Source organism: Taeniopygia guttata, chromosome 2 (genome assembly GCF_048771995.1).
Source record: "Taeniopygia guttata chromosome 2, bTaeGut7.mat, whole genome shotgun sequence".
Lineage (NCBI taxonomy): Eukaryota > Metazoa > Chordata > Aves > Passeriformes > Estrildidae > Taeniopygia > Taeniopygia guttata.
In genome coordinates, this window is record NC_133026.1 from 66,427,437 (window position 1) to 66,452,356 (window position 24,920).

The window sequence follows — 24,920 nt, forward strand, 5'->3', positions numbered from 1 at the left end:
AACAAAGGAGATACAGCCATAGAGAGCTGTCTGACAGACAAAAAGAAAGTATTTTAAAACATTCCAGAAAAGGCTTTCACCCCTGGTCATTGTGACGTCCTGTACCTCAGATTTGGGAAGCTTCATTTACCTGAAATTTCACAGTGTTAAAAAGAGTACAATTACATTCCTAGCAAAAGCATGCTTGTTTACCACCCAGCAACTTGACATTCAGTAAATTCACTGTACAAATACCTTCAAGTAGTTACTCGTAATATCAAGTACAAGATGGCATACTGAAACATTTTTATATCACAAGTAAATCTATTTACCTTGCTTTGAGTTAGGTTTCCTTCTGCAAAAGCAAGAGAGCACACTGTGCAATCAAAATACTGTAGCTGGATGAACAAGTAACACTTTGGCCATCATCACCCCACCACTAAGTATCTTCATTCCCTCTGTTTTTATTGAAAAATATTTACACATTGGTCACTATGCTTTAACAGCATCTTTACACAAAAGGGTTAACAAAGCACATCACACTAGGATGGGGAAAGGGTGGTAAAATGTCTTTTCAAAAGTTAGTTTTTTTCCGAAGCTGTCACAAGCCAAGAGAGTTCTCAGACTGAGTGTGCTGGAGTCCCACAGTGTGTGCGCCACAGATCCACAGCTTTGCTGACAATGGCGTCAGTGTTGTCCTGAGGAATCTGCAAAAGATCGTGCCAAAGTGCCTGGTCAGAGCACTCTATTCAGACTGTTTTCTTTAAATAAAAGTTTTGAATTTCCAGTCCAGATTTTATCTCTTTATAAAAAAGAAAACAAAAGTAGAATCCCATCTCCCTATTCTCTCATCCCACCATCCCTCTGTCCTTCACACACCATATTACATCCAGGTTTTGGACAAAAAGCTTTCATTTCCAAAATGCTGCTAAGCAGTCGAACACCTCACACTTCACACATCCCTAACACCAGGCATGACTCACACTCCCTATCCAAGACCACAGCTGTATCTCATATAACTCACCTGGGTTACACTGGGACCCTACAGCCCTGCTGAGATGCCTCATTACTATTCAGGGTCAGGAAGGTTCAGGGTCAGATTCATGATGCCATCCTCACATCAACAGAAAACACACATTTAGTCTACAAATCTGCGCTCAGGCAAGATGCAAAAAAAGGTGCCAGAAACCAGCCCTTCTAAGAAGCCTCCAGAAAAATTAAGCTAACCTGACCTGCACTTTCACAGAAAAACCCTTTAGTATCACAAATGTTAATTCTGTACATAAATACACTCCCCAAGCCTAAAAATCATTTAGTTCTATGGAAGCCTTACCTCCTGATAGAAGAAGTTATTATTCTCAATGCTGAGCATAGTCCCTTCACCTTGGTACTGCTACACTGTTCTCAGCAATGTAATAATATCTTTTGGTACATCTGCAGCAGGCAAGCAATTCAGGCTGAAACAGTTATAAACTATAAAAGGCAATGAAAAGCATAATTAGAGTACTTACATTTTCCAAAAACTGTGTGATCTTTTCTGCAGAATTCAGTGCTATTATCTTCATTTTAAAGGTTAATAATATCTCCACAGCAACAAACACAAGAATCTTGCAGGATCCACTTATAACTTTGTCCCAAACTCTACAAGAAAGTGAAAATTAATCACTAAACACTACTGCAGTGTTTATCTGCTTATTTCTCTGCTAGAACAGCCTTTGTATAATCATCTCTATCCAGAATATTTTTCTGAACAACAGCAATGTATTGAATTATTCGGGTCAGAATAAATAGACAACATTTTATCAACTCCTCAATCTGTACAGAGCAGAGGGATAGCAAGCAGCAATTGGAATGTACTGATATGGTGTGTTGCTGTTTAGAAATTTAACTGTTTACAAGCTCAAGTACAAAAAGCAAATCTTGGCTTAATAGCCTGGACTGTAACAACTACTCTACAGGACTACACAGCTACCAGAGCGTCTGGTAAAGATGAGAATTCTTCCTAGTGCAACAAAAAAAAAAAGGAAATTAACTCCATTAGCATGCCTAATAAAGATACTCTTCAATCAGCTAAGTTGCTAAAAATTCAAAGAGATGTAATATTGAACTACTACATCTCAAGCAGGTCATTGCTGTATGAGATACAAATATGATCAGCAGGATATAGTCTATGATGTTTAAACTAGGCACAAGGAACAACTATTAAGTCTTCTAATCCATCCCACTGTGCACAGACATTCTCAGAAATAACTAGGCACTCCTACCTCTCATGTGAAATCATACCTGGACCTCCTTGGGCAGGTTTTCAAAGGCTTCAGCAACAGAACTTGGATGAATATTAAAATGGATCACCACTACCAAAACCTACTATTAGCTTGAAACCATCCTTCATCCAGCAGCTCTCTCTCAGGCCCGGTTCAAGAGACTCAGGATAAAAGATTACACAAAACAGTGTGAAACCATCTGTCAGATGACAGCTTTTAGGGCTCACATTCTTTTTAGTTCTTGAATTTTAAGAGCTATGTCAGAAAGAATTTCTAAGGATTACAGTTCTTGCTCCTTCTGGGCACTTCTTCAAAGTATTTCTCCTTCCAAATAAAAATATGGAGGAACAAAGATCACACACTACCCTCCATAATTTCTGAATATAGTAGCACCAACTGAAAAATATCTTCTGCAGCCCATCTACAAATGTAGATCTATGGGTATACTCCTTCCAGGGACAACTCAATTTTTGTATGACCTCTCTCAGAAGAATTTGCCTTTCAGCCCAGAGAGCCAGGAGAGCACAACGCAGGCATGACATGAACTTTGACAGCTGAACTGAAGCATAGGATCACACTTTTACAGAAGGAATTAAAGAGGGGAGAGCCCAGCCAAGAGCAATTAAGGTGATGAAGGGAGAGGAAAGGTGAGAGAGCTTGGACTGCTCAGCCTGGAGAAGAGAAGGATCTGGGGAATCTCATCAACATAAACTGGAAGGGAGAGTGCAAAGAGAGTGGAGCCAGGCACTTTCCAGTCATGCCAGGTGAAGGGATCTGAAGCAACAGGCACAAACTCAAACACTACATTTTAACTTATAACAAAGAAAGGATAAAAACAAATGTGTAGATCCTCAGGACTGTTCTGAAAGTAGAAGGAAACAAAAAACCCACATGGATAGATAAGGGGGAAAGAAAAAGCACAGCCAATTTCTTTCCCCTTTGCAATTTAGTTTTAATTCCCTGTCTTCTATGATTAAATAATTAGTACAATCCCCACGGGGACAGAACAACACACAATCCAAGATCAAAATCTTACTGCTTCATTTGTGGTTCAAGCATTCCAGGACAAATGATCACTGCAAATATTACATTGCTGTTGAAGTCAGGTCTAGGAAGCTTTAAGCAAGGATATGAGAGAACTGAGACAACAGCTCTGTTCCACACTATAGAGGTCACCCCTGTTTACTTCTACAGCATTTTCCTACACAAACACATCTGTTTAGAACACAAGAAAAACTTCCCTGTGTGTTCCATGTGCATCAGAACTGTAATTACGAGTGACAATTACTGCAAGTGGCAGATCTCAAAAACAGGAAAAAAAATTTAAACTTCATATTAAAGCTCATGTTAATTTGAAAACAAACTTACTAATCCTTTTATAAAATACCCAGTCTTCTTTCATTATTTTACTTCCAATTCTTCTGACTTCAGTCTCCATAATTACATTAGGTTACATGCTATGCTCAGAAAACACTTTATTGTTTTCCTGCATTATTTAGTCTGATTCCCATACAAATGTTTTAACAATGGCAAAACAGATGCAGTATCTAAATCACCAGTGTCTTAACTGGTGGAAGATGGTGCACAGAAAACTGAGTGAGATGTCAGCACTAACCAGCTGTGTCTGCTGCAATATTTTTCCCTTAACATTTCCAGCTGTTGTTACTCTCAGTGCCTCTCCACCAGTGACAGTAATCGGGAATGATTGTGCAACACTGTGGTGAACAGTCAGTACCTTGTCTGTACCAGCAGAGCCAGGAACAACAACATAAACTGCCAAAAGTAGGAAAAAAACCACAGCAGTTTCAATGAAATACATTTTCTGATCCTCTTCTAATACAGCAGTCTTTATACGTTGTGTTTACACAGGTGTCCTGCTTTCCTTTTTTTAGTAGCAATCATATAAGGTCAACTTTACTGCAACTTTTTACCTGTTCTTTGATACTGCTGGAGAGGGGGAAAGTATAAGAGAAACATCATGAAACTGTGCCTACAGCCCTACACAGGGATGAAGAAAAAGAAATACATATTCTGAATGAAATTCACTATTTTGTGTGACTGTCATCCTCTGTAAAATACAGCTGTTCAATTAACCACAGGAACACTTTTGCAGGTGTTTCTTGAAGAGCAAAGCAGTATTGACAAGCACAGGAAAAATAAAAAGAAATGGGAAGCTGTAAAGGCAAAGAGCATGCCAAGGATTATGCAAATGAAACCATTTACCTTTCACTGATCCTCTTCTATAGACAAGATACAACACACTGTGTGCACCTGTGTGTGAAGGGATGGCATTCTCCAGGCACTCTCTGAGGTTCCTGCACCACTACAGTGCAGGAATAGACAAGAGGCATCACAGCACTGCTGCTCTCTCTTTTTCTGATGTACTGTTATTAACCTCACCATTTTTCCCTACGGTGCAGGGTATAGACACTCAACCTTATTTCCTGCCTCTGGTCCTCCAGCCATCCAGGCAACAGATATCTAAAAAATTCAAATGCTTTCTCCTCTGCCTGCAGTTCTGGGTGTCCTTCCAGAGGTAACTGGGCATGGAGGGACACGATGAAGCTCACACAAATCTCACCCTGATCTATCACGTTCTTGTGTCCATTCATTTGCAAACCTGAGAAGCAGCTCAGTGAGACAAAGGCAAACCGAATTCAGTTTCTCTGTAGTAGCAGCCCACATGCACATTCTCATGCCCTCCTGCTCCACAGTAAAATTAAGGCATTTTCCATATTTCTGTTGTTTCTATTAACAAATGACTTACATTTTTACAACTAAATGTAATTTATACAGAGCATGGAGATCACAGATGTACAACTACAGAATTATATTAATATATGAGGTTGTGCCAGTTTGAAAGTCATAAGATTTCAGGAGAATGACCAAATACTTTGCCACTAGCAAGTCACCAGAGACTAATAATCTAACACAAGCCAGCCAATGCCAATCCTTCAGTGCAGAGTACAAACAACATTAGGCAGGGGCCTGATACATGAGTGGCATCATTAGGCCATAAAACACGCCTGGCTCACTCACAATTACAACTGCAAAGCTGCACTGCTTCTGCTGGATCATCTGGGCTGACAGTGCCAGATTAAACTGGAAACCAAAGTGCCATTTTGCCTGTAGACATGAAGCCACAAACAGGAGCCCAAGGTTTAATAGCAGGGATCTTCCAGCTGAGGGCCATCACAACACCATTGGAAAGCTTTCCACACATGGGCTTATCAAACAGGTAAGCAGATATGCTGCTGCGCAAATCAAACAAACAGGGCAATGAGTAGGAAAATAATGATGTGATCCAGTTCTCTCCCAGTCTCAGAGAGAAGCACACCCTTCTGTGCCTCTCAAACCTCTGCTACAGGCTGGTTCATATTCCAGAAAGCATCCTGTCTATATTCCAGGTGAGATACAGAGTCTCTGGAACAGTCTGCTCCTCCCTTTTACCAATGTGCCACCTTTAAGAAGTTTGTTAAGATGCTCATCACATAATATGCCAAGTATATTAGACACTGCATAAGCTCAAAGCAAAAGTTTCCACGTGAAACCTGTCTGTATGTATTTTCCAAGCCCACTTAAATTAAGCTGATGAATAAATTTTACCTATGGTGTAACTTGAAGTGTGCTATAAACCAGTATTTATACCGAGTGCCAATGCCTGTCAGGTACTGATATTGTGCAACTTCATCTCACCGTTATCAGGTAAAATTTCTGCACATTACATACAAGTCTTGTACACCTCAGAAAACAAACCCATGAATTTTAGATTTATCTGCTTGACAGAGAAGACTACAGTTCATAGAAAGCAAGCAGCCTCTGTAAGAAATGCAGTGCTAAATCATAAGTGAAAATAAATCATAAAATACTGTGTTCAGATAATCTCTCACTTGACAAGAAAGTAAGTAAAATTCACGGGAGAACTGGAGACCTTCAAACCTCAGCAGTTTCAACACTGACATTTGGATGCATTTCAGATAAGCACTGGGGCTTCTAGATCCTAATCCAAACTGAATCTCCAAGCATTAATTAAGTTCATCTGTCACATACCACCCATGAAGTATGCTATTTCCTCAGCGAATAAGGCCATTATGATTACAACTGAATAATTCACAAACCTAAACTGCCAAGAAAAAGTGCAATTTCATCATGTTCCCACAAGAACTGCTGGGAAAAGGGATTGTTCTGCCATCAGAAGTACCTACACTGAAATTTGTTTTTATTCCAGTGTGATACAAAAAGCCAGTTTTTTGACCTTTTCCAGGGGGGAAAAAAAAGTATTAAAAATTTCAGGTAATCAAAATATTCTATTTCAGTAAGGTAAAACAGCATATGGAAATGTTAAAGATGCATACTGACTAGACAAAATATTTCATGTAAATAAAACTAATTCAAAATGGTAGACATTTGAAGCCAAATATTCTTGCAAGATGAAATATTAAATCAAATTCTTCATCTAGATTTTTCCTTTTACAAGTTTCAATTTTCAACAGAAATTTAAAAAAAAAACCCTCATCTTCCAAGAGCAAATCTGCTCTGATACAAATTCCTCCCTCAGCTCTTGTCTACAGCCATAAGATCCAGGAGCAAAATTGAATCACATGAGCTCTAAGCTCTAAACTGTAACAAACATCCTATACTGTGCATGCTTACATAATTTCTGCTGTCAAAGAAGTAGTAAAAACTTTCATACACAATTAGTAAGCAGACAAGAATATTTTGTAGCCTTATAGGTGCTTGATGAGAAGAACTTGCCATATAACAATAACCTTGTTGCACCTAAAGGTTTCAATCCTTCACAAAATGTATGCTTCTCTCAAACATAATCCTTGGCAACAAAAAAACCTACAGAACCTCAAAGATCATGGTCCAACAAGAGCAGAGAGCATGATTTCTAATTTTACAGCTTGTTCCCTAAAATCTTCTTATTCTTGTAAATGTAAATAGAACATTTTTTTTTTAAACAGCCATTTTCCACTTTCCTCCATGGAACATGAAGTCCCAGATAAACAAACACTGCATCCACTATTCAGATTATTACCAACTTTACCACCATAAAAGCATTTTCTACAAAGCAATTTACAAAGCACTGTTTTCACACTAGGTTCCTATTCTAGCCATTGAAGTCCTGTGATTACCTCTAAGTAAAGTTTCTCTTGAACATTGTTACTTCTCAAAGTTTTCAGACAGCTGAAAATTACACCATTGTTTTCTCTGTGCACATCCTGTTCAGCTATCAGCAACTCTTATCAATGCAGAAAGATGTTTCTCTACATTGAACTTGAATTTCCTGCTTTCTAAGAGTTCTCAGGCAGCAGAATTAGGGAAATCATACAAACTTCATTTCAAAAGCCCTTCAGAGAAGTGTCATGCACAAGAATTTTTCCTTTTTAAAAGCTCAACAACCTATTTGTAACTGTAGAATTCTGGTATAATCCACAATTTCATTAATTTTATAAAATTCAACTTGCCCTAGTACTTTTTATAATAAACACTCTGTCATGGTTTAATCCCAGCCAGCAACTGAGCAGCAGACAGCCACTTATTTACTACCTCCACCTGTGGGATGGGGGAAAAATTGGAAGGGTGTAAGTAAGAAACAAATTTGTGGGTGGAGAAAAAAATTTTCATAATTAAATAGAAGTAATAATTTTTAAAAAGTGTAAAAAGAGAAGAAAAACATAACAAAGAGGAAAATAAAACCTGAGACAATTGATGCAACTCAGGATAGTTGCCCGCTACCCCAACTGATGGCCAGCAAGTCCCCAGGCAAATGCTCCTACCTGCCAATCTCCTCCTCAGCTTAACTGCTGAGCATGACTCCACTCACAATGGGATATCCCTTGGCTCAGCTGGAGTTAGCTGTCCTGGCTGTGTCTCCTCCCAGCCATGTTCTTGTGCACCCCCAGCCTCCTTGCTGGTGAGGAGCAGAATGATGCTGTGTAATCACTGCACTTCAGGAACTAAAACATCCCTGTGTTCAAAAACACAGCCCTATACCAGCTACTCTGAAGAAATCTAACTCTATCCCAGCCAAAACCCATACACATTCCCAAAATCTTTTTCATCTAACATTAATACAGTATCACAGTCACTCCCTACATACAGATTTTTGTCAAAAAGCCCAAAAGCTGACTACCATCCAGCTATGTAACACTGACAGAGGGTTTGGAGTTCTGTATCCTAGGAGGCACTAAGTGTCCTACAGAATCAGCTGGTATACTTAGCTCCATTCTTTATCTTGCATCAGTAACAAGGGAAATTAAATCAAATTTTATCATTCCCAAGTTAGCAATAAAGCTAACACCATAATCTTAAAGATAAAGTATGGAAAGCTCTTTGCCTGCTAGTGATGACAGAAAGCTGAAATTACTATGTAGTTACAAACAGAAAGAAAATAAAAAGAACTTGCCTCTGTAAACTGGACTCAGGTAAACATCCTGCAAAACACTTTTTAAACCAAAGATCATAGGGGAGTTTGCTCAATGCAGCACATGTCTTCAGATGCATCAGTAGTCTGTTATCTTCAATGTTCAAATACTGCTCCAGCATTTTTGGCTGAGAAAGAATTAAAAAGTTTAGGTAACTCAGATCAGAATACTTTCATAGTTAATGCACACTGTAAGACAAGCACTGTCTTAACAATTCAACTAGAGAAATGTAACATATTAAAATAATGTATCTTCATTGTTTTAGTTGTTCCAAAATACAGGTGTTACTGACTTTTGCAATTAACTAATTATGTACTTAACCAAAGAAACAACCTCCTGAAATTGCTGACCACTACCAGAACCGCCAAGATATGCAGCATTCCCTAGTGCAAGGATGTGCTTCAGAGCTTCCAGCAATGCAGAGATTAAACATGCACTAATTACTGCTACCTTCACAAGTAAAAATGAGTTTCGTGCACCTCAAATCTAATCGCCTTAACACACATCAAAAAATATCTACACATAATGCAGCAAAACCCAAAAAATCAATTCTGAGAGCAATTCCCTGTGCATACCATTAAAAGCTGGATACTGATTTATTGTTTAAAAACCTGAAGTATTTAAGGCATAAACGTGTGGATAATTTGCTCATCTTGTTTAAATTTTAATGTAACACAGTGCATATTTTCATGAATTTTTGACTACCTATATTCTTTGTCATAGTTAGGCAAACTGTTAAGGACCTCAACTGTCAAAGGCAGAAAACACTTCCTTTGCCAATATTCTCACCTACTGAGTCTTGGCATATTGATTGTGTTACAAAAAAAAATTAGGGAGGGAGATGCTTGGCACTCTCTACATCACATAATACGAACACAGACTTTAAAAATAATCCTTTCTCATTTCAACTGCTATAGTTGAATGTACCATCCACATAAACAGGAGGTAGGTTTAAAAATTATTTCTTAGTTCCAAAATAACTAACAAGAGCAGGGATAATTTTCCACAGCAAATTTCTATTCAGCAATTGCTGGTGCTCATGTACTCAATATTTTTACTTTTTAGGATATTGTTAACTAAAAGCTCCTTACCTGTTAAGGCCATTTGATGAATTACAAGAACTTCTATCATTTTTGTAAGTACACATTAAAATCAAACTTTAATTTTATGAATCAGTAAGACAGAAATTCAAAATTAATATTCTATTATAGAATTTAAATTGACAGTGCTACAAAAATCTACCCCACTTTTTATTATAATTTGATTTGAAATAACTGTTTTTCTGAAGACAGAGTACTCTGCTCCATTTATAAAGCAAAACTGTGATTTTTCTATCATCCAATGAGCAGCATATGAATGCCAGAGATGCAGCCCAGAAAGTAGCAGACGTACATGAAGATGTTCTTCAATTCTGACATTTATAATTGTTTAAAGAAAATTCTTAAGTGACCAATTTGTGAGACATGTAATTCAACTGGATACAATGTAATCTTTAGACAAAAAAGGCAATTGAAAATTACCACATAGCAAACAAAAACAATTTTTAATGTTACATTAGACCGGGCAGCACAATCACAATGCAGAAAGCACTCCTCCCCTGTTCTCAAAGTAGCTGGTGGAATAGAGTCCAGGGTGTCACTTCTGATTCTCCAGTTGTCTCCCCGTATTAATGTTTTCCATGAATGCTTCTCCTTGCAAAAAGAAAAAAGAAATTCCTTTTCCTTACCAGCTGTTGTAATGAATCTTTGTGCTTGCTGTTCAGCTGATTCACAAAGCAACTGACAAGCCAATAGCATTCTATAGGATCTTCTACCATTTCCTCCATTGCTTTAGCAATAGCAAGAAACACTTCATCTTCAGGTTCCTGAAAAACAAAGAGAAAAAAGTGATCTACTAAGAAGTATTGGACTATTCTGATTTAAATTATTCTTATATTCCTTTTCTCTGCCATTTGGGGAAAAAAACAGGAATCAACATACACAAAAAGCTGTTCTGACGTTCCTAAACAAGACATCGGGCAGCAGCTGCATGATGATGACAGATATCTATTTAAACAGAGCAAGTAAGACTTTTCTCACTTTTAAAACCAAAGCATACTTCAGTGTACAGAGAGCCCTAAATACTACTGGGATTATGTCTCTGCCACACAGACTGCTCCAATACACACATATCCTTACTTGAACTTTCTGTGTTCGCATGCACAAAGCACTCATCAGTCTCCTGTCTGTTACTCAAACATTTCAAAATATTTAGATCAATCTGACATCTCTTTATCTCCCTCTGCCTCTACAATAAAACACCTGCATTACCATCAAGAGTAACCTCTCATAAGTTTAAGGGGACAGTGACTGCACTGAAAAGAGAACAAATGCTTTCTGCAGCAGCCAAACAAACCTGACTTAGTTACAGGACTAATGACTGGGGCTCTGCTAAACACCATCACTATGAAACCTCACTACAGTCCTGAAAGCAGCTCTGGGATGCACCGACAAAACATCGCTCAGAAGGCAATACTGCTCTAGAAGGGAGGAATTTTCAGCCCAATGCATCACATGCCAAGATCAAGGAAATTTCACTACTGGAAATTTGCAGGGTAGGATGGCCATATTCCTAGGAAACGGTAAGGGTATGAAAACATTCCCTCCTCTGACAAAAGAATGCTGCAGGTAATCCTCCAACTCTAAGTATTACTGAATTTTCCATATTGACTTGAACCTTTTTTTATTTTGAACTTTTCTTTAAGTATTTATGTCAAAATTTGTGATTACAGATGAAAAATTACAAATTAAGCTGGGCTAGAGTGAATACAAATAAATTAACTACAGGACGAAATCCACTTAGAAAGCTCCGTGGCTCCTTTCCTCATCTCCTATTTCATGGAAAAAAGAAAGAACCACATATTGTTTTTATCATCACACTACTAATTTACCATCACAGCACAGCCTTGTTTAACCATATGGGTGTACACTGTCAACAGCAGAGTATGTGCATTACCTGACAGAAGCCCAGGTCAGTTCAGACTAAGAAGAAAAGGAGGACAGTACACCGAAGTCTAGATTTAAAAGCAAGTAATTTAAATATTTGCTGTAACTTGCATTAAGTCATTGCTTGTACAGGCTCTGAATTACCCTTGTTCCAGGAACATAAGAACCTATGAGCTACAATGAGATGATTTTCATGTCAGTGCTATAAAGAAACTGATGTGCCCTGAAGTACAAAAGTCTTGAAACCTAGCAGGAAAAATGCACAGAAGAGATCTTAAGGCATAAAATCTTACGTAAGTACTTAGGGGAAAGAAAAAAGGACTTTGACTAAAATTCTTTATTTTATACTAGTACTTCTCTGTTTTTCATTCACCTTACTTGGTCTATCAACAAGCATTTGTGAGGTGACCTGCAGTTCAGTTTCTCACTGGTTTACAGTTTCAAGTTCAATAAAGTACTGTATTTAAAAGATTGTTAAAATCACCACTGACCAATGGAAAAGCTACGTTTCGAGGCAATTTTCCTGATTCCAGCTGATGTATGCGGAGAAAAACATCAACCTGCGGGGTAGAATCATTAATAAACCGAATCACACGAAGAGCGTGGTGAATATCCCAGTACTGCTCCTTCCGGTACTTCATCACCAAAGCATGAGATTCGTGATGAGGAGGAATAATTCCTGAAAAAAAAAGTAATTAAAAATATAAAAGAACAAAATATAAACATTTCAAAGGAGGAGTCCTAATTGTTAAATTTTATACCTGTCTAGTTTTCAGTACAGTACTAGCTGTATATTTGTGCCCAGTTTCCATTTATTTTGAAAACAAAGTCAGTGTAGAATGATTTTTATATACCTTAGCTGCTCATTTTCTCAAATTCTACACTTTGTGTGAAATTACAGAGAATATATACATGCAATTAACTAATGCAAAAACACTGTTCACTGCAGTATTAATTACTTTACTGCCAGAAAAGTCTTTACTCACTGTACCAGAGATTAATTCTGCCTAAAATGACATTCAAAAACCAAAATCAATCAGTTGAGTCAATTAAAGATTAAAACTTAAGAATGCCACATAGCCACTTGTAAAGTAACATTTGTAATTTTCTTAGCAGAACACAAATACCTTTTCTAGTTTTCTGGGAGAAAAAAAAATAAAAGTATCTAAGTAAAAAGGCCAAGAAAATTACACAGCATTTCCAGAAGAGATACTTACCATTTCACTTAGTCCTTCCCCTTACTCAAGAGTCTTGCCATGCACTGATTTTCACAACAAAACTGTCACAGACTTCAACAGAAATAAAGACATACATACACCTAGGCAAAACAATGCCATTTCCCTATCGTTACAGGAGCAGAATCTTTCCCAGTGTAGAAACCCATGAGAACAAAGTATTCTTCAAAAGTCAGCCGAAACAAGCTACCTGCTCCTTTTACCTTTCATTTAAAGAAAAAAATATTCCTGCCAAGTGTCACACCATGAAATGGCCAAGTTGAGGAACAAGCACATCAGACAAAATTATCTTTTCTTTTCCAGCTGCAAACCTGTCTGCATTTCAAAAGCTGGAAGAAAGCAAGACATGTTTCACAATATGCCAAAAGAGAGTCAACATCATAACTGTATGTACATATTGCCAACTGCTCTCCTCAAACACAGAAGACAACCTTAGGCAGCCAAAACGAAGCTGGAACAACAGAGGGGTGCCTGGAAACCATCATGATTCATCCTTGAACAGGAAGGTAACAGAGGTATTGCTGTCACACTATGTCACCTGGGACATCAGCAAGCCTTCGTACATATCTGAGAGAGTTTTGTTGACAGGACAGACTTCCTTTTCTTAAAATTATTAACATTATTTAGAGGGCACATAACACCTCCCACCAGAAATGGACTGGGCTGCAGTTCTGACCATTTAGGGAGAGATATTTTGCACTGCCCTTCTCAATACTAGATTTTCTAACAACTGTTAACACTGAAATGCAGTGTAAGGAAAGTCCCTGAACATCTGTTCACCCAAGGCATGTCATAAAATGAGAGTACGAATACTTTAAATCAGAATATCACGAGTTTGAAGGGACCCATAAGGGCCATTGAGTCCCCCTCCTGGCCCTTAACAAGACCGCTTCAAAAAATCACACCATGTGCCTGAGAGCAGAGTTCCCTCCTTGGACTCTGTCAGACTTGGTGCTGTGACCACTTCCTGGGGAGCCTGTTCCAGTGCCAAACCGCTCCTTATTCTGATATCCAACCTAAACCTCCCCTGAAACAACTTCATGTTGTGAAATGAATCACTCTGGGTTTAAAATATAAAATACTTTTTAGAACCAGTATAATTTTCCATGCAGTTGATTCAGAAGATGTTTTGTGTGATCATATGATTCACAGATCCTTTATCTAGAACAGCCCAAGACCTGGCTCTGCAGTGAGCCAGAATTTTACAAAGAGATGTATTTTGCTATTATAATGTTGGCTGAAGGATTCTGTACTGAGTTGCTTGTCCAAAACTGCTATGCTGTATTTCTCACTACTAATATTTTAAAAGATGCTGACTACTTCACTAGTGCCCAGGGTATAGTAATATTTTTAATGGCAGAGCCTTTTATCAAGTAGGACTACACTGTAAGTTCAACACCAAGAACTTCAAGCTTGGTAATTGGATCTTACCCCTTCTGTGCACTGTTAATTTACTACTTTTGCCAAAAAAAGACTTAAAAATCCACATAATCAGGAATATGAAGCCACAACTTTCAAAACATAAAAAATTTGAGGGGGAAGCAATTAATTAAAAAATTAAGATTTTTTTAAACTCCTCCTTCAATGTCTTCAAGTGGACATTATCTTGCATCTAGTCAACAAATGTACTTGAAAGTTAGTGCAAAGTCATTAGTACTTTTGAATTAGTCATCTGACTACTGCACTTCTAGGAAAATATAATCTATTTATGGTTTTTACAGTTTTTGGGGATACCATTAACTTGCCTTCAGCCTTGTATCTTCTTGGCAATATCTATTGACTAATACAATTCAAACCAGCAGCAAAACCATAAGAAACCAATATTCTGCAGAACACAAAGCCTCTCTTTAGAATAAACGTGTATTCCATGCTTCTCCCAGTTTAAAATTAATCACAACTTTACTTCAACTTAACTGTCTGTTATCTCAGGAGCACAACTGAATACCTTATCAGATATCGAAGACTTCTTATAATCCACATTTCAAATTCATTTCATAAATGTACTTGGATAGTGTTAGAAAGTTAAATACAGAAACACACTCTCCTAGGCATGTTTCAGCAAAGTTCTCAAAAACTTGTTTTATAATTGCCATTGTGCATTCAAGGTGTACACAAAAGTAGGCTAAATATATACCAGTAGGCAAGGTAATACAGAATAATCCTGTCATTACTTCTTCAAAGACAAAAAGAAAAAAAAAATTGCACCTTCCTACATTCTATATTCCATATTACGATTCATACCTAGAAGCACTTTCCACACCAGTATACGATACATGGATGGAAGAGGAAACCTTTGACTAAATGTGCAAAGCTTCTCAATATCTGTAAAGAAATGAAAAGAAAAAATATTCAGGAGAAATTTAAATATGGTTATAAACAGGTTTGTATCTCTGACCCAGCTAAATATGACAAACTCTATTTGCAGATTGAAATTCCCTACTTCACCACATATTATCAAAAAATGTTTTCACTGCTTTCATGTTGGCCTGACTTACAGTAAAACCAATCCAGGTTTCATCAGGAGGAAACAGGACCAATTTTATAGGCATTTTGTAAAGCACGTCACTGTCAAAACAATTAAGGCCATTTTTAAAGGGACAACATTTATCTTTCTGTTCTGTCAGAGATGTGGCACTCCTCAGGGACCAACAGCAATAACATCTTCATTGCTTTGAAGTTAGATGGAATTGACAGCATGAGATGTTGCATTCTCAGATTAAAATTGCTTTCCCTAAAAATCTTTCTGTTTCTGGGCACAGAGAATGAGAGAAAGAAAAAAGAAAAAAACAAGCAAGCTCACAAACCTTTAATAGTTTTTAAAATCAGATTTCCAGGTCTTTGAAAATCAAAGGTCTGCTAGCACTAACTTAAGTATTATTGGTAAAAGATGCAAAACTTAAATAAATATTAAGCACAGTAGGCAAACATTTTTTATTATTCCCTCCCCAGTCCCTAATCACCAAAAAATCGAGCACATAGGGAAATCAACTTGCCCAAACGATCATCCTTTAACAGAATTTCCAGTGACTTCTTTTCTTCAACTCCACGAAATCCCACTTTTTCATAATACACTGAGCGGAAGTTTCTCTGAGAGTCATCAGCCATGACTGACTCCTTATGGAGAAACAATAAATTCCTCTGAAGACTTATAAGAATATATTCCTATTGCTTTAAGATCAAGTAATTTTGCACACTGATATAAATTTACTGCCTATGTCTCTACAGTATTAATAAACCCTACACAATATTAAAATCTTCCAAGATTTTTTTTTTGTCACATACTAGCATAAGCAATTATAAATGTAATCTATTCTAAACAAGGTCTAAAGATACCAACTTTACAAACAAAATTTAGGGATTTTTTTTTAAATTATTCACATAGTAAATTATGCTAAATTTCAAAACGCTTTTTAAAAAATTGTGAGAGAAGCACTTAAGTATTTTATGCCATACCCTGTACTTCAAAACCAACATAAAAAAATACAGTTACAAGTCTGACAAAATTTTGACTATGAAAACCCTACTCAAGTAGAACTATTGCCCATGTAAGTAAATTTATTTGGTTTCTCACTCACCAGCCAAGGTAATCAGAAGCAAGGACAAGCCAGAGTTGGCCTCAGCGGCACAGGGGTGACAGGGAAGAATAAGGCTAGGTGTGTAAATTTCTTCTTAAGTTGTAGATACAAACTGAATGTTCATGTTGTTACTAGCTGCTGTAACAACAGCTATTCCAGCACTAAAACCAAACAAATGTCTCATCCCTGTAGTGGAAACAAAGGTAAGTTCCAGTGAGTGCTTTGTGTGTCATAACAACTGCAAATGACATTTCAATTCAGTTCAATTCTCTATCAATCAATTCTCTCTCCTCTGTGACTGAATTAGTGCTTTCTGAGATAAGCCAAATACTATTTCAAAACCAAAGAAAAAAGAAATAAGTATTACTTGCAACACATTCCAGTCCTGCACGATCCTTAAGAGAACGACAGTGATATTCATGTATGGTGCATTTAAGGCTCCACTGATTACAGCGCTCACTATTTACATTGCAGCCATGTCTAAAAGCAGACCTCAGATGCAATAGGCACTGAACTACTTTTGTAAATTTTCAGATTTGCATTTTTAAGTTCAAATTTTCAAAAGCTAGGTTCAGTAAGTGCTATTTACAAAAATAATTAAAAAAAAACAAAAAACAAAAATAAACAACCAACCAAACACACGTCTAGCCCAGACCACTTGGGGGAAAATGACAGGAGAGACATACAACAGGAACATTAATCACAATTTGAAAAATAAAAGCAGGACCTATTAGCCAGGAATATTATTTTAATAAATTTAAACTAGCACTATAATAGCAGTACATTTTATTTACTCAGTGGTAAAAGGAGAAAAATAGTTTGTTTCCTCCCTCACTAATTAGGATTTGTATTTTCAAATGACTAATATTCCAATCTTTACTCCGGTCTTCAATAGAGTGGAAAAAGAAAACGGGAAAACAACTCCTTAGCCAGCTCATTGGAAGTGTGCTGTACAGAAGTGTGCAATTAACTCGTCCTATCTTCAATTACAGCATTTTCGGCCTCCCCAGTGGCTTTCCCGGTACCTGAAGTGTCACTCCAGGCGCAGCAGCAGCAGCGCCGCCCAGGCCCGGGGTGCGGAGCCACCGCGCTCTGCCCCCGACCCTGCTCCTTTCCCTCGCAGGCCCTGCCGGAGGCTCCCCGCACACGGCCGTACCTCGGGGCTCAATTCCCGGCCTCCGTCACAGTCCCAGAGGCAAACAAGGGCACATTTGGGCACAGGACCGACGCACCCGGCAGTTCGAACCCCGCCGCGCTCCCCCCGCCGCCCCCCGGCACCTCGGGCAGCGGGCGCGGCCCCAGCGCGGCGCGGCTGCGGCGCATGCGCGGGCCCGTCCCGCCCCGGCGGCGGGCGGAGCGCTGGGGCGGCTGTGGTGCGGTCGCTGTGCGGGGGTCGCGGTTTGTGCTGTGGGCGTCCCGCAGCCTGTCGGGGTCACCTCGTTGATCACGCACCGCGCCTGTTCCTCCCGCCGCCCCGCAGCTCGATCCCTCTGCCCTCAAAGAGCATCCATCCTCAGAGCCGGCTGCTCGCATGGCGTGCTGAGGGCTGCACCGCGTTGTTTGCTGTAATAATGGGCGTGCTCGGCGCTTTTGCCCCATTCGCGGTGACTCCGAGGACGCGTTACTTAGACCTATGGGAAGCGAACTGCGCTTCGCAAAACCGAGATTTACTCGCTTGTGAGCGAGTGAATCGCGAGGCGAGGCGTTTGTGATCAAAGTACTGGGTGCTAAATATCCCGCCCCTCAAAACAAATAAGGACCTACATCTCGCTGCTGAAAGCCTCAAAAATCAAGCTGTGTTGCCAAAACTGGGGGACATCAAACTAGTAGTGTGATTTTGATTCGGGGTTAGGGTACTTTCGTAGTTGTTGTGATGTTTATCTCTGGGACCCTGGCAGCCTCTCTGTGCGATGGCACAGACCGGGCCACTGCTCGCTGCAGGAGCAGAGTTTTCAGCTCGGAGCCCCTTTCCAGGAGCAGAAACCTGATCAAGGCCATCGAGTGCCTCATTTAGCTGCAGCAGGATTTTGAAGTGCTGGAATCACAGAGTCAGTTAGGTTGGAAAAGACCTTTGAGATCATTGAGTCCAACCTTTGACCAGACACCATCTTTTCAAACCAGAGTGCCAAGTTCAGCCTTTCCTAAAACACTTCCAGACACAGTGACTGCACCACCTCTCTGGGCTGCCCATTCCAATGTTTAGACACCCTTTTTGTGAAGAAATTCTTCCTTATGTCCAACATGAAACTCGGGAGAGGAGGCTGACCCCCACCTAGGAGTCCACAGCCTCCTTGCAGGGAGTTGTAGAGAGCGATCAGGTCCCCCCTGAGTCTCCTTTTCTCTAGGCTCAACACCCCCAGCTCCCTCAGCTGCTCCTGGCAGGACTTGTGCTCCAGAGCCTTCCCAGCTTCATTGCCTTTCTCTGGACCTGCTCCAGCACCCGAGCATCAATTATTGAATTGAGGGTCCCAGAACAGGGCACAGCCCTCAAGCTGTGGCCACCCCAGTGCCAGAGAGAGAAGACAAGGAGCTGCTGAGTTACGGGGCCTATTTTCAAATGCACAGAACATCCCATTATTTTAATCTTGCCCCACACTTTCGAAGTAGCCATGGAGAAAGCATGCTCTTGCAGAATGGGCAAGGCTTTTGTCAAACCCAGCTCACACAGGAGTATGTTTTTTAGTTGTGTCAGTACAAAGCCTTGAAATAATTGTGATCTTGAAATAATTCCGCTCAGCAGCAGGTGGCAGGCTGGTTCCATTTTTGGTCACTTGGGGCTTCCTCAGCTCAAATACATCTTTTATCGATAGATGGCACTTGTCTCGGGATGAGAGCTGTTCGGTCGTCTTGGGAGTTAACCAGTACCACACGGTTCAGGAAGCAGCTACCGAAATTAAATCTCGTGTAATTTTCAATCGTTCATTGCTGGCCTTGTCAAGACTTATTACATAGTGGTGCTCTGAGGAAGCCTGAAGCTAACACAATTTATTTTAGCATTAATTTATAGTAGAGGAGATACAAAATGTTAAGAGAATGGTATGCCATTGCTAAAAATGCCTAAACAAAATTACGTTCCGAAAGATGTAGTTGCATAAAAATACAGCATAAAATCAACACCTGTCCTGAAAAAAAAGAAAATGAATGTTCTTCCCCTAGTATAGTTTCTAAACCCCATAGATAGAAAGCTTCTTATACACAGAGATTTTCTTAATGGTGCCTCTTTCTAACATAATAGGTTATAGTGAGATCAGTAGTAAATATTACATAAATATTTAAGTAAGTGGGAAATGAGTTAAAGAATTTGAGATTTTTCAAAAAACAAATGAAATTAAAAGTGTAGGTTGAGCATGAACTGCTATTGACTACAACAATTATTATGTGGTGACACATCCACAGCAAACCAAAGATGATTAACCTATTTTTTGAGTTGGACTTTCTTACTCTAACAACCTTTTTACCTTTTAACTGTCCTTCTACATCCACCTGCACTTGCCAAGTGACTCAGTTATATGCTGTAACTCAGCATTGTAAAGCATACAAGTGGCTTATAACTTAAATATTTAATTTAAAACATTTTATATTTTCATAAACCAAATAATAACCTTATTTTCCCATGTCTAGGGACATGAAGTATCTTCATTCCTACTGAAAGAATCTCTTTCTTGCCACTGAAAATGAAAGCAGAATTTAATCATTTATAGCTGCTAGTGTCAGTCAGCCAAGTGGAGAACTGTGCTTATAATAAAATTGATTAATACATCATTAATCAATAATACATAACTAGGCATTTATCCAAATCATAATAACCTTTAATTCTTTTAGACTGCAATAACATCAGAAAAGGTAGCACATATAAAAGATAAAAGGGAAGCAGGTTTGGAATTGGCTTGGGATTATCTGAGATAGTAGAGCCGAACAAATTAGTACCCTGCTAGCATACTGCATCTCTTGTTTTTATCTGTGACTATGAGTATTACTGTGCTTGCATTCTGTACTGATATCTTTATTTTGCTCAAGTGAATTACTCACTGACATAAAGGGTCACATGAGAAGGAAGCCAAACAGGCATTGTTAACATATTTTATTGCAAAATATAAACTGTGTTGTGCCTGTGTTTCTTCATGAATGCTTTTGCTGTTAAAGCTGCACTAATTTTCTGTGAACAATGTGCTGCTCTTGGACAGTCAGTCAGTCTGTCCTGTGTGACTTACCTATCAGTGGATCAGAATTACAGATCAGAAGCACACATTGTTATGTGAATTAATCAAAAAAAGGGGAAAATGAAAAGCAATGAAATGTCAATTTTACACCATGGAGGTCCATATTTGTATGGCATTATGACACAAGGACATAACATACAAGGAATAAGTGAAGTTTTCATGTGGGTTTCATTTGCTGTAAACTGGTGGAAGATGTACTTTAAAAGAAAATCAATACACTTGTCTGATAATATCGTCACAGTGTATCAGATTCACTGATTCCAGCTTGCTAATGCACCATCCCTTGTCATAATAGGAAATGATTGATGCTCAGGAAAGAAGTTGAAAGCTGGGTCATTTCAGCTTTTCTAAGATATCATACCATGTTTTTTCAGAAGCATGAATATTTCCAGATGGAGGGTAAGGCTGTGTTAATGGAAAGGACAATTTACTTATACATTCACATAACCTTTTCATTATGAAGATCGGCAGATGTGGAAAAGCCTGGCCCTGTTTCCTGGCCAAAACACCATCACTCTGCTGTTTACATTCTACCTGAGAGAAGAATGCAAATGTTGGCACTATTAATATTCACATCTTAATTCCTTGTTGAGGTCAGATGGAAAAAATATAACACTCCAAGGTAAAAAATGATAGAGCTGTTTGGCATCAAAGGGAAATTCAGCCTTTCATTTTAGCATGAAGGCACAACAGGCAAGTCTGTCTCCAAGCAGACCAAACACTGTCCCTGTAATCATGAGCAGGCATCCCCACATGACAGCAAGGAAAAGGCTTACTGTGCTGAAAATAGCAAGAGGAGCGGCTGAACTTGGAAATCTGAGTTCAAATGTGTCCTACTTCTGTGTTTTCTCAGTCTGCTAAAGAAAGAGTGTTCTTCAGAGGTGACATGGTTTTGTCTGCAAAAATATACAGAAACTGCAAGACAGTTATGAAGAAAATATCCAACTTCTGTTGCTTGCTCCAAATATAAACTTTTTTTTTTAAGATTATGTTAGCAATTTTTTTAGGATGATGTCTTCTGGATTCTAGCAATAACTTTGATTTTTTGTGTAACCTCAGCTGTGCCTGCCCTAATTATTCTTCTACCAACCTGATTAGTAGCTGCGTTAAGATTGCCATTTTTGCCTGAAAAAGGCTTGCATGTTTTTAAATAGCACCAAACACATGCTTTGTGCTGTCAGTGAGCATGGCACATTTGGGGCACTACACAGTAACTAATAAACAGTTACAAATAACATTATCTCGGGTTTGTTACTCTTACATTGAGAACAGAAAAGGAGGTGACAATGAGACAAAGTTTGGTCAGATTAAGGACAGTGGGAAAATTAAACAAGACATCTCGAGCATTCCAATGAAGAGTTGTGCTATTTGGATAAGGTATAGTTATTGTGATCCCTATATAGGGTTAAAGGTGAGGCAAAAGTATGTGGGTATCTGCAACAAAATGCAAAACTAAGTAGAAATTAGGAACAGGTTTCAGTTGTTGCAATTTTTCTCTTTGTACCAAAGCCACAAATGTGCCCAGAAGCCAGTTCAAGGTAACAAGCTGCATATGATGATTAGATTATATTTTCCTCACTCAACCAAGTATTCCTGATTACAGGAGTGGTGCATGCCCCATCCCTGAAAACACTGATTGTCAGGTTGGATGAGTTACCTCATCTAGTTGAAGGTATCACTGCTCTTTGTAGGAGAATTGGTCTAGATGAGCTTTACAGGTCCCTTCCAACCCAAAATATTTTATGATTAAGCTTTGCACCCCATTTCTACCCTCCTCGGCAACAACCTGTGCCGAGAACAGCACCCAACTAGCTGCCAGCAGGTTCGGCTACAGAAACAAATTCATAGCCTCATCCTGATGCCTAGGCTCAAAGGCAGGAGCCCAACCCAGCAGCTTCACTGGGATCACTGATGGAAGGGTGAAAGGATTGGATCCAACCAAAGCAACCCAGCAGACACAGCACTTGTACCTCCAAGGAATAATTTGTCACTTAATTGTTTTCTTTCAGGAGCCTGCCTGCCCAGGGGGAGGGCAGTCCTGTGCACAAGCAGTCTTTTGATCTCAGTGAAGCTCAAAGGGCTTTGCTAGTGCATCCATAAAGGATTTAGCAGCAACTAATTAATGATCCAAAATTATCAGTCATGGTTTGCAGGCTTGTTTTAATATATGAAGACAATGTAAAGGTGGAATGGTGAATGGCTGTTTATTTTGTGACTGGACGTAGTCTCCCCCTCTCTACTGATGGTCATTTTCTGTCAGCCTTCTAGGTCTGCATTCCTGTGTTGTTTAGAGGTACTGTCAATATCCTGCTTTAATGCAAAGTTGTAAAAATCACAGGACAGTTTACCCCACCAATTTCCAAATTACACCAGGAAGATTGTCATCTGCCTCTAAAAACAATGATTTGCAGCCATTATCATAGAGAACTTGCTGTTGAGAACTGAAAGCAATGTTCCCTGAAGAATTTGAGGCCAGAAATCCTTGTCAAGCTGAGCATTGTGAGCTATAGGGTGCAGGCTGCAACATCCTTTCTCAAAACACAACAGAAGTGCAGCTTTGCACTACCTGATTGGTTATTCTAGTGATTTTCTGGTCAGCACATAGATCTGGTGCTAATTTTATCAGCTTGGTTTTAAAATCAATTCATGGAGAGTGCAGTCTCACCTTCCTCTCCATAGATGGAACTGCACAACGTGTATTCACATAGCTGTGAAGCTGCTGGTATAGGCTTTGGTGCTGCTAGCACTGTTCTAAATAGATTAATTTGAACACAGACTGTGCAGCCAACCCCAGCTTATTTGGTATTCACAAACTGCAACAGCATATTAGGCATTAATTATATATGACTTATTATATTAATTATAATGAATGAGAATTATATTAGGTTTGAGAACTATTTAAAGGGAACTAGAAATTAAAGCAGCAAGATGTGGATCTGGCTGTCGTAGACTTGTTCTGCATGGCCTTGAGCAGTTGAGCAGCATGGGTTGCCATTCATCTCTAATTTTCAAAAGACAAGGTGAAGGTAATGGTATCTACCTTCTTTGTGAAGGGAATGAGATCCTGTTATAAACAGAAATATTAACTGTAATTTCAAATCTTCCAGTACTAGAGTTAAACTCATAAAATCATAGAATAGTTTAGGTTAGAAGGGACCTTAAAGATCATCTAATTCCAGCCCCCCTGCCATGGGCAGGGACACCTTACACTAGGCCAGGTTTCTCCATATCCCATCCAACCTAGCCTTGAATAGTGACAGGGATGGGGCTTCTCTGCCCAACCCAAGGCAGTGTCTCATCATCTGCCCACTAAAGAATATAAAAATCATTTTATAAAGCTAAATAGTTCTGACCACTTCATCCATGAAAGGAGGAAAATCCTACCAAAATCTGCCTTAAAAACAAGTTAGAAGCTACAAGTAAAAAAAAAAAAAAATTAGAGAGTGATCTCACCAGTTTCACTTCTGCCTTCACCTTGCCAGCTGCACAGCTGCAAAATGGGAATAATCACAAAAGCTCATTTTGAGGGGATTTGTTAATAAGGCACTTCATATGTGTGAAGCAATACAGACAAAGTTTGCCAAACATGGGTGGATAGCTGGGAGCTTTGTCAATTCAGCAAGTGACTTAGTCCTTTCTTCTTCACAGAGGCCCAGGTCCTACAGTAGGCCTACACATGAATTAATTCCAGGTGTTAGCCAAAAGGGCAGGACATCTCCCAGAAAGTTGTTTATGCTGTCATGGAACTGCATCTGAAAGGCATAGAAAAGTGAATGGGAAAAATAATTCATTTTAACAAAAAATGTTTTGCTGAAAGAGCACAGTTTATACCTGCATTTCCTCACAGTGCAACAAAGATAGATTCATTTCTTTACACACAAGCTTCATAATCCCAGCATCCATTCCCTCTGCCAATCAGTCTTCAACACTCAGCTGCATCCTCAGCAGCAGAGGCCCACCCTCTAAGCACTAAGGCCTATTGACACAAAATGCCCATTATTAATTTCATAATCACAAAAAAAGAGGGTGGTTTCAAGCAGTTTGCTTAGTGGGAATCATGTCTGCTGTGTGCTAACTCCCTAACAGTGTTACAGAAAGGATCTAGACAAATATAAATTGATCTAAGCCAGAAATCATGCTTGGGATGTTTCTAATAATTAACAGAATAGAGTCAATCATCAGAGTCCAGGAAAGTTTTGGGTTCTTCTGAATCTGCTTTTTATCCCAATTCT

The 24,920-nt window shown here is 39.0% G+C and overlaps 1 protein-coding gene across 2 annotated transcripts; it reads right to left on the bottom strand.

Moving 5' to 3' along the window:
- Nucleotides 1-423: 423 nt before the first annotated feature.
- On the bottom strand, nt 424-17,803 carry TBC1D7 (TBC1 domain family member 7). Of its 2 annotated transcripts, none has more exons than XM_002187701.6 (9): nt 17,625-17,803; nt 16,469-16,654; nt 15,887-16,007; nt 15,135-15,215; nt 12,150-12,337; nt 10,401-10,538; nt 8,656-8,801; nt 1,491-1,620; nt 424-686 (listed from the first exon to the last, which is right to left on the bottom strand). In XM_002187701.6, the coding sequence occupies exons 3-9, from the start codon at nt 15,996-15,998 to the stop codon at nt 600-602; spliced, it is 882 nt and encodes a 293-aa protein (XP_002187737.1). In that variant the 5' UTR covers nt 15,999-16,007; nt 16,469-16,654; nt 17,625-17,803; the 3' UTR covers nt 424-599. The 2 variants fall into 2 exon arrangements, with proteins under 2 accessions (XP_002187737.1, XP_012427214.1); XM_012571760.5 differs by having other exon boundaries at nt 17,494-17,803.
- Between the last annotated feature and the right edge of the window lie 7,117 nt (nt 17,804-24,920).

Bases quoted from the DNA above. Each gene is read 5' to 3' on its own strand.
- TBC1D7 (XM_002187701.6), bottom strand. From the start codon at position 15,998: ATGGCTGATGACTCTCAGAGAAACTTCCGCTCAGTGTATTATGAAAAA. The intron at 15,216-15,886 runs GCAAGTTGATTT...ATTTCTTTACAG, and splicing joins GTTAAAGGATGATCGTTTGG to ATATTGAGAAGCTTTGCACA. The intron at 8,802-10,400 runs GTAAGGAAAAGG...ATTCTTTCTCAG, and splicing joins AAGATTCATTACAACAGCTG to CCAAAAATGCTGGAGCAGTA.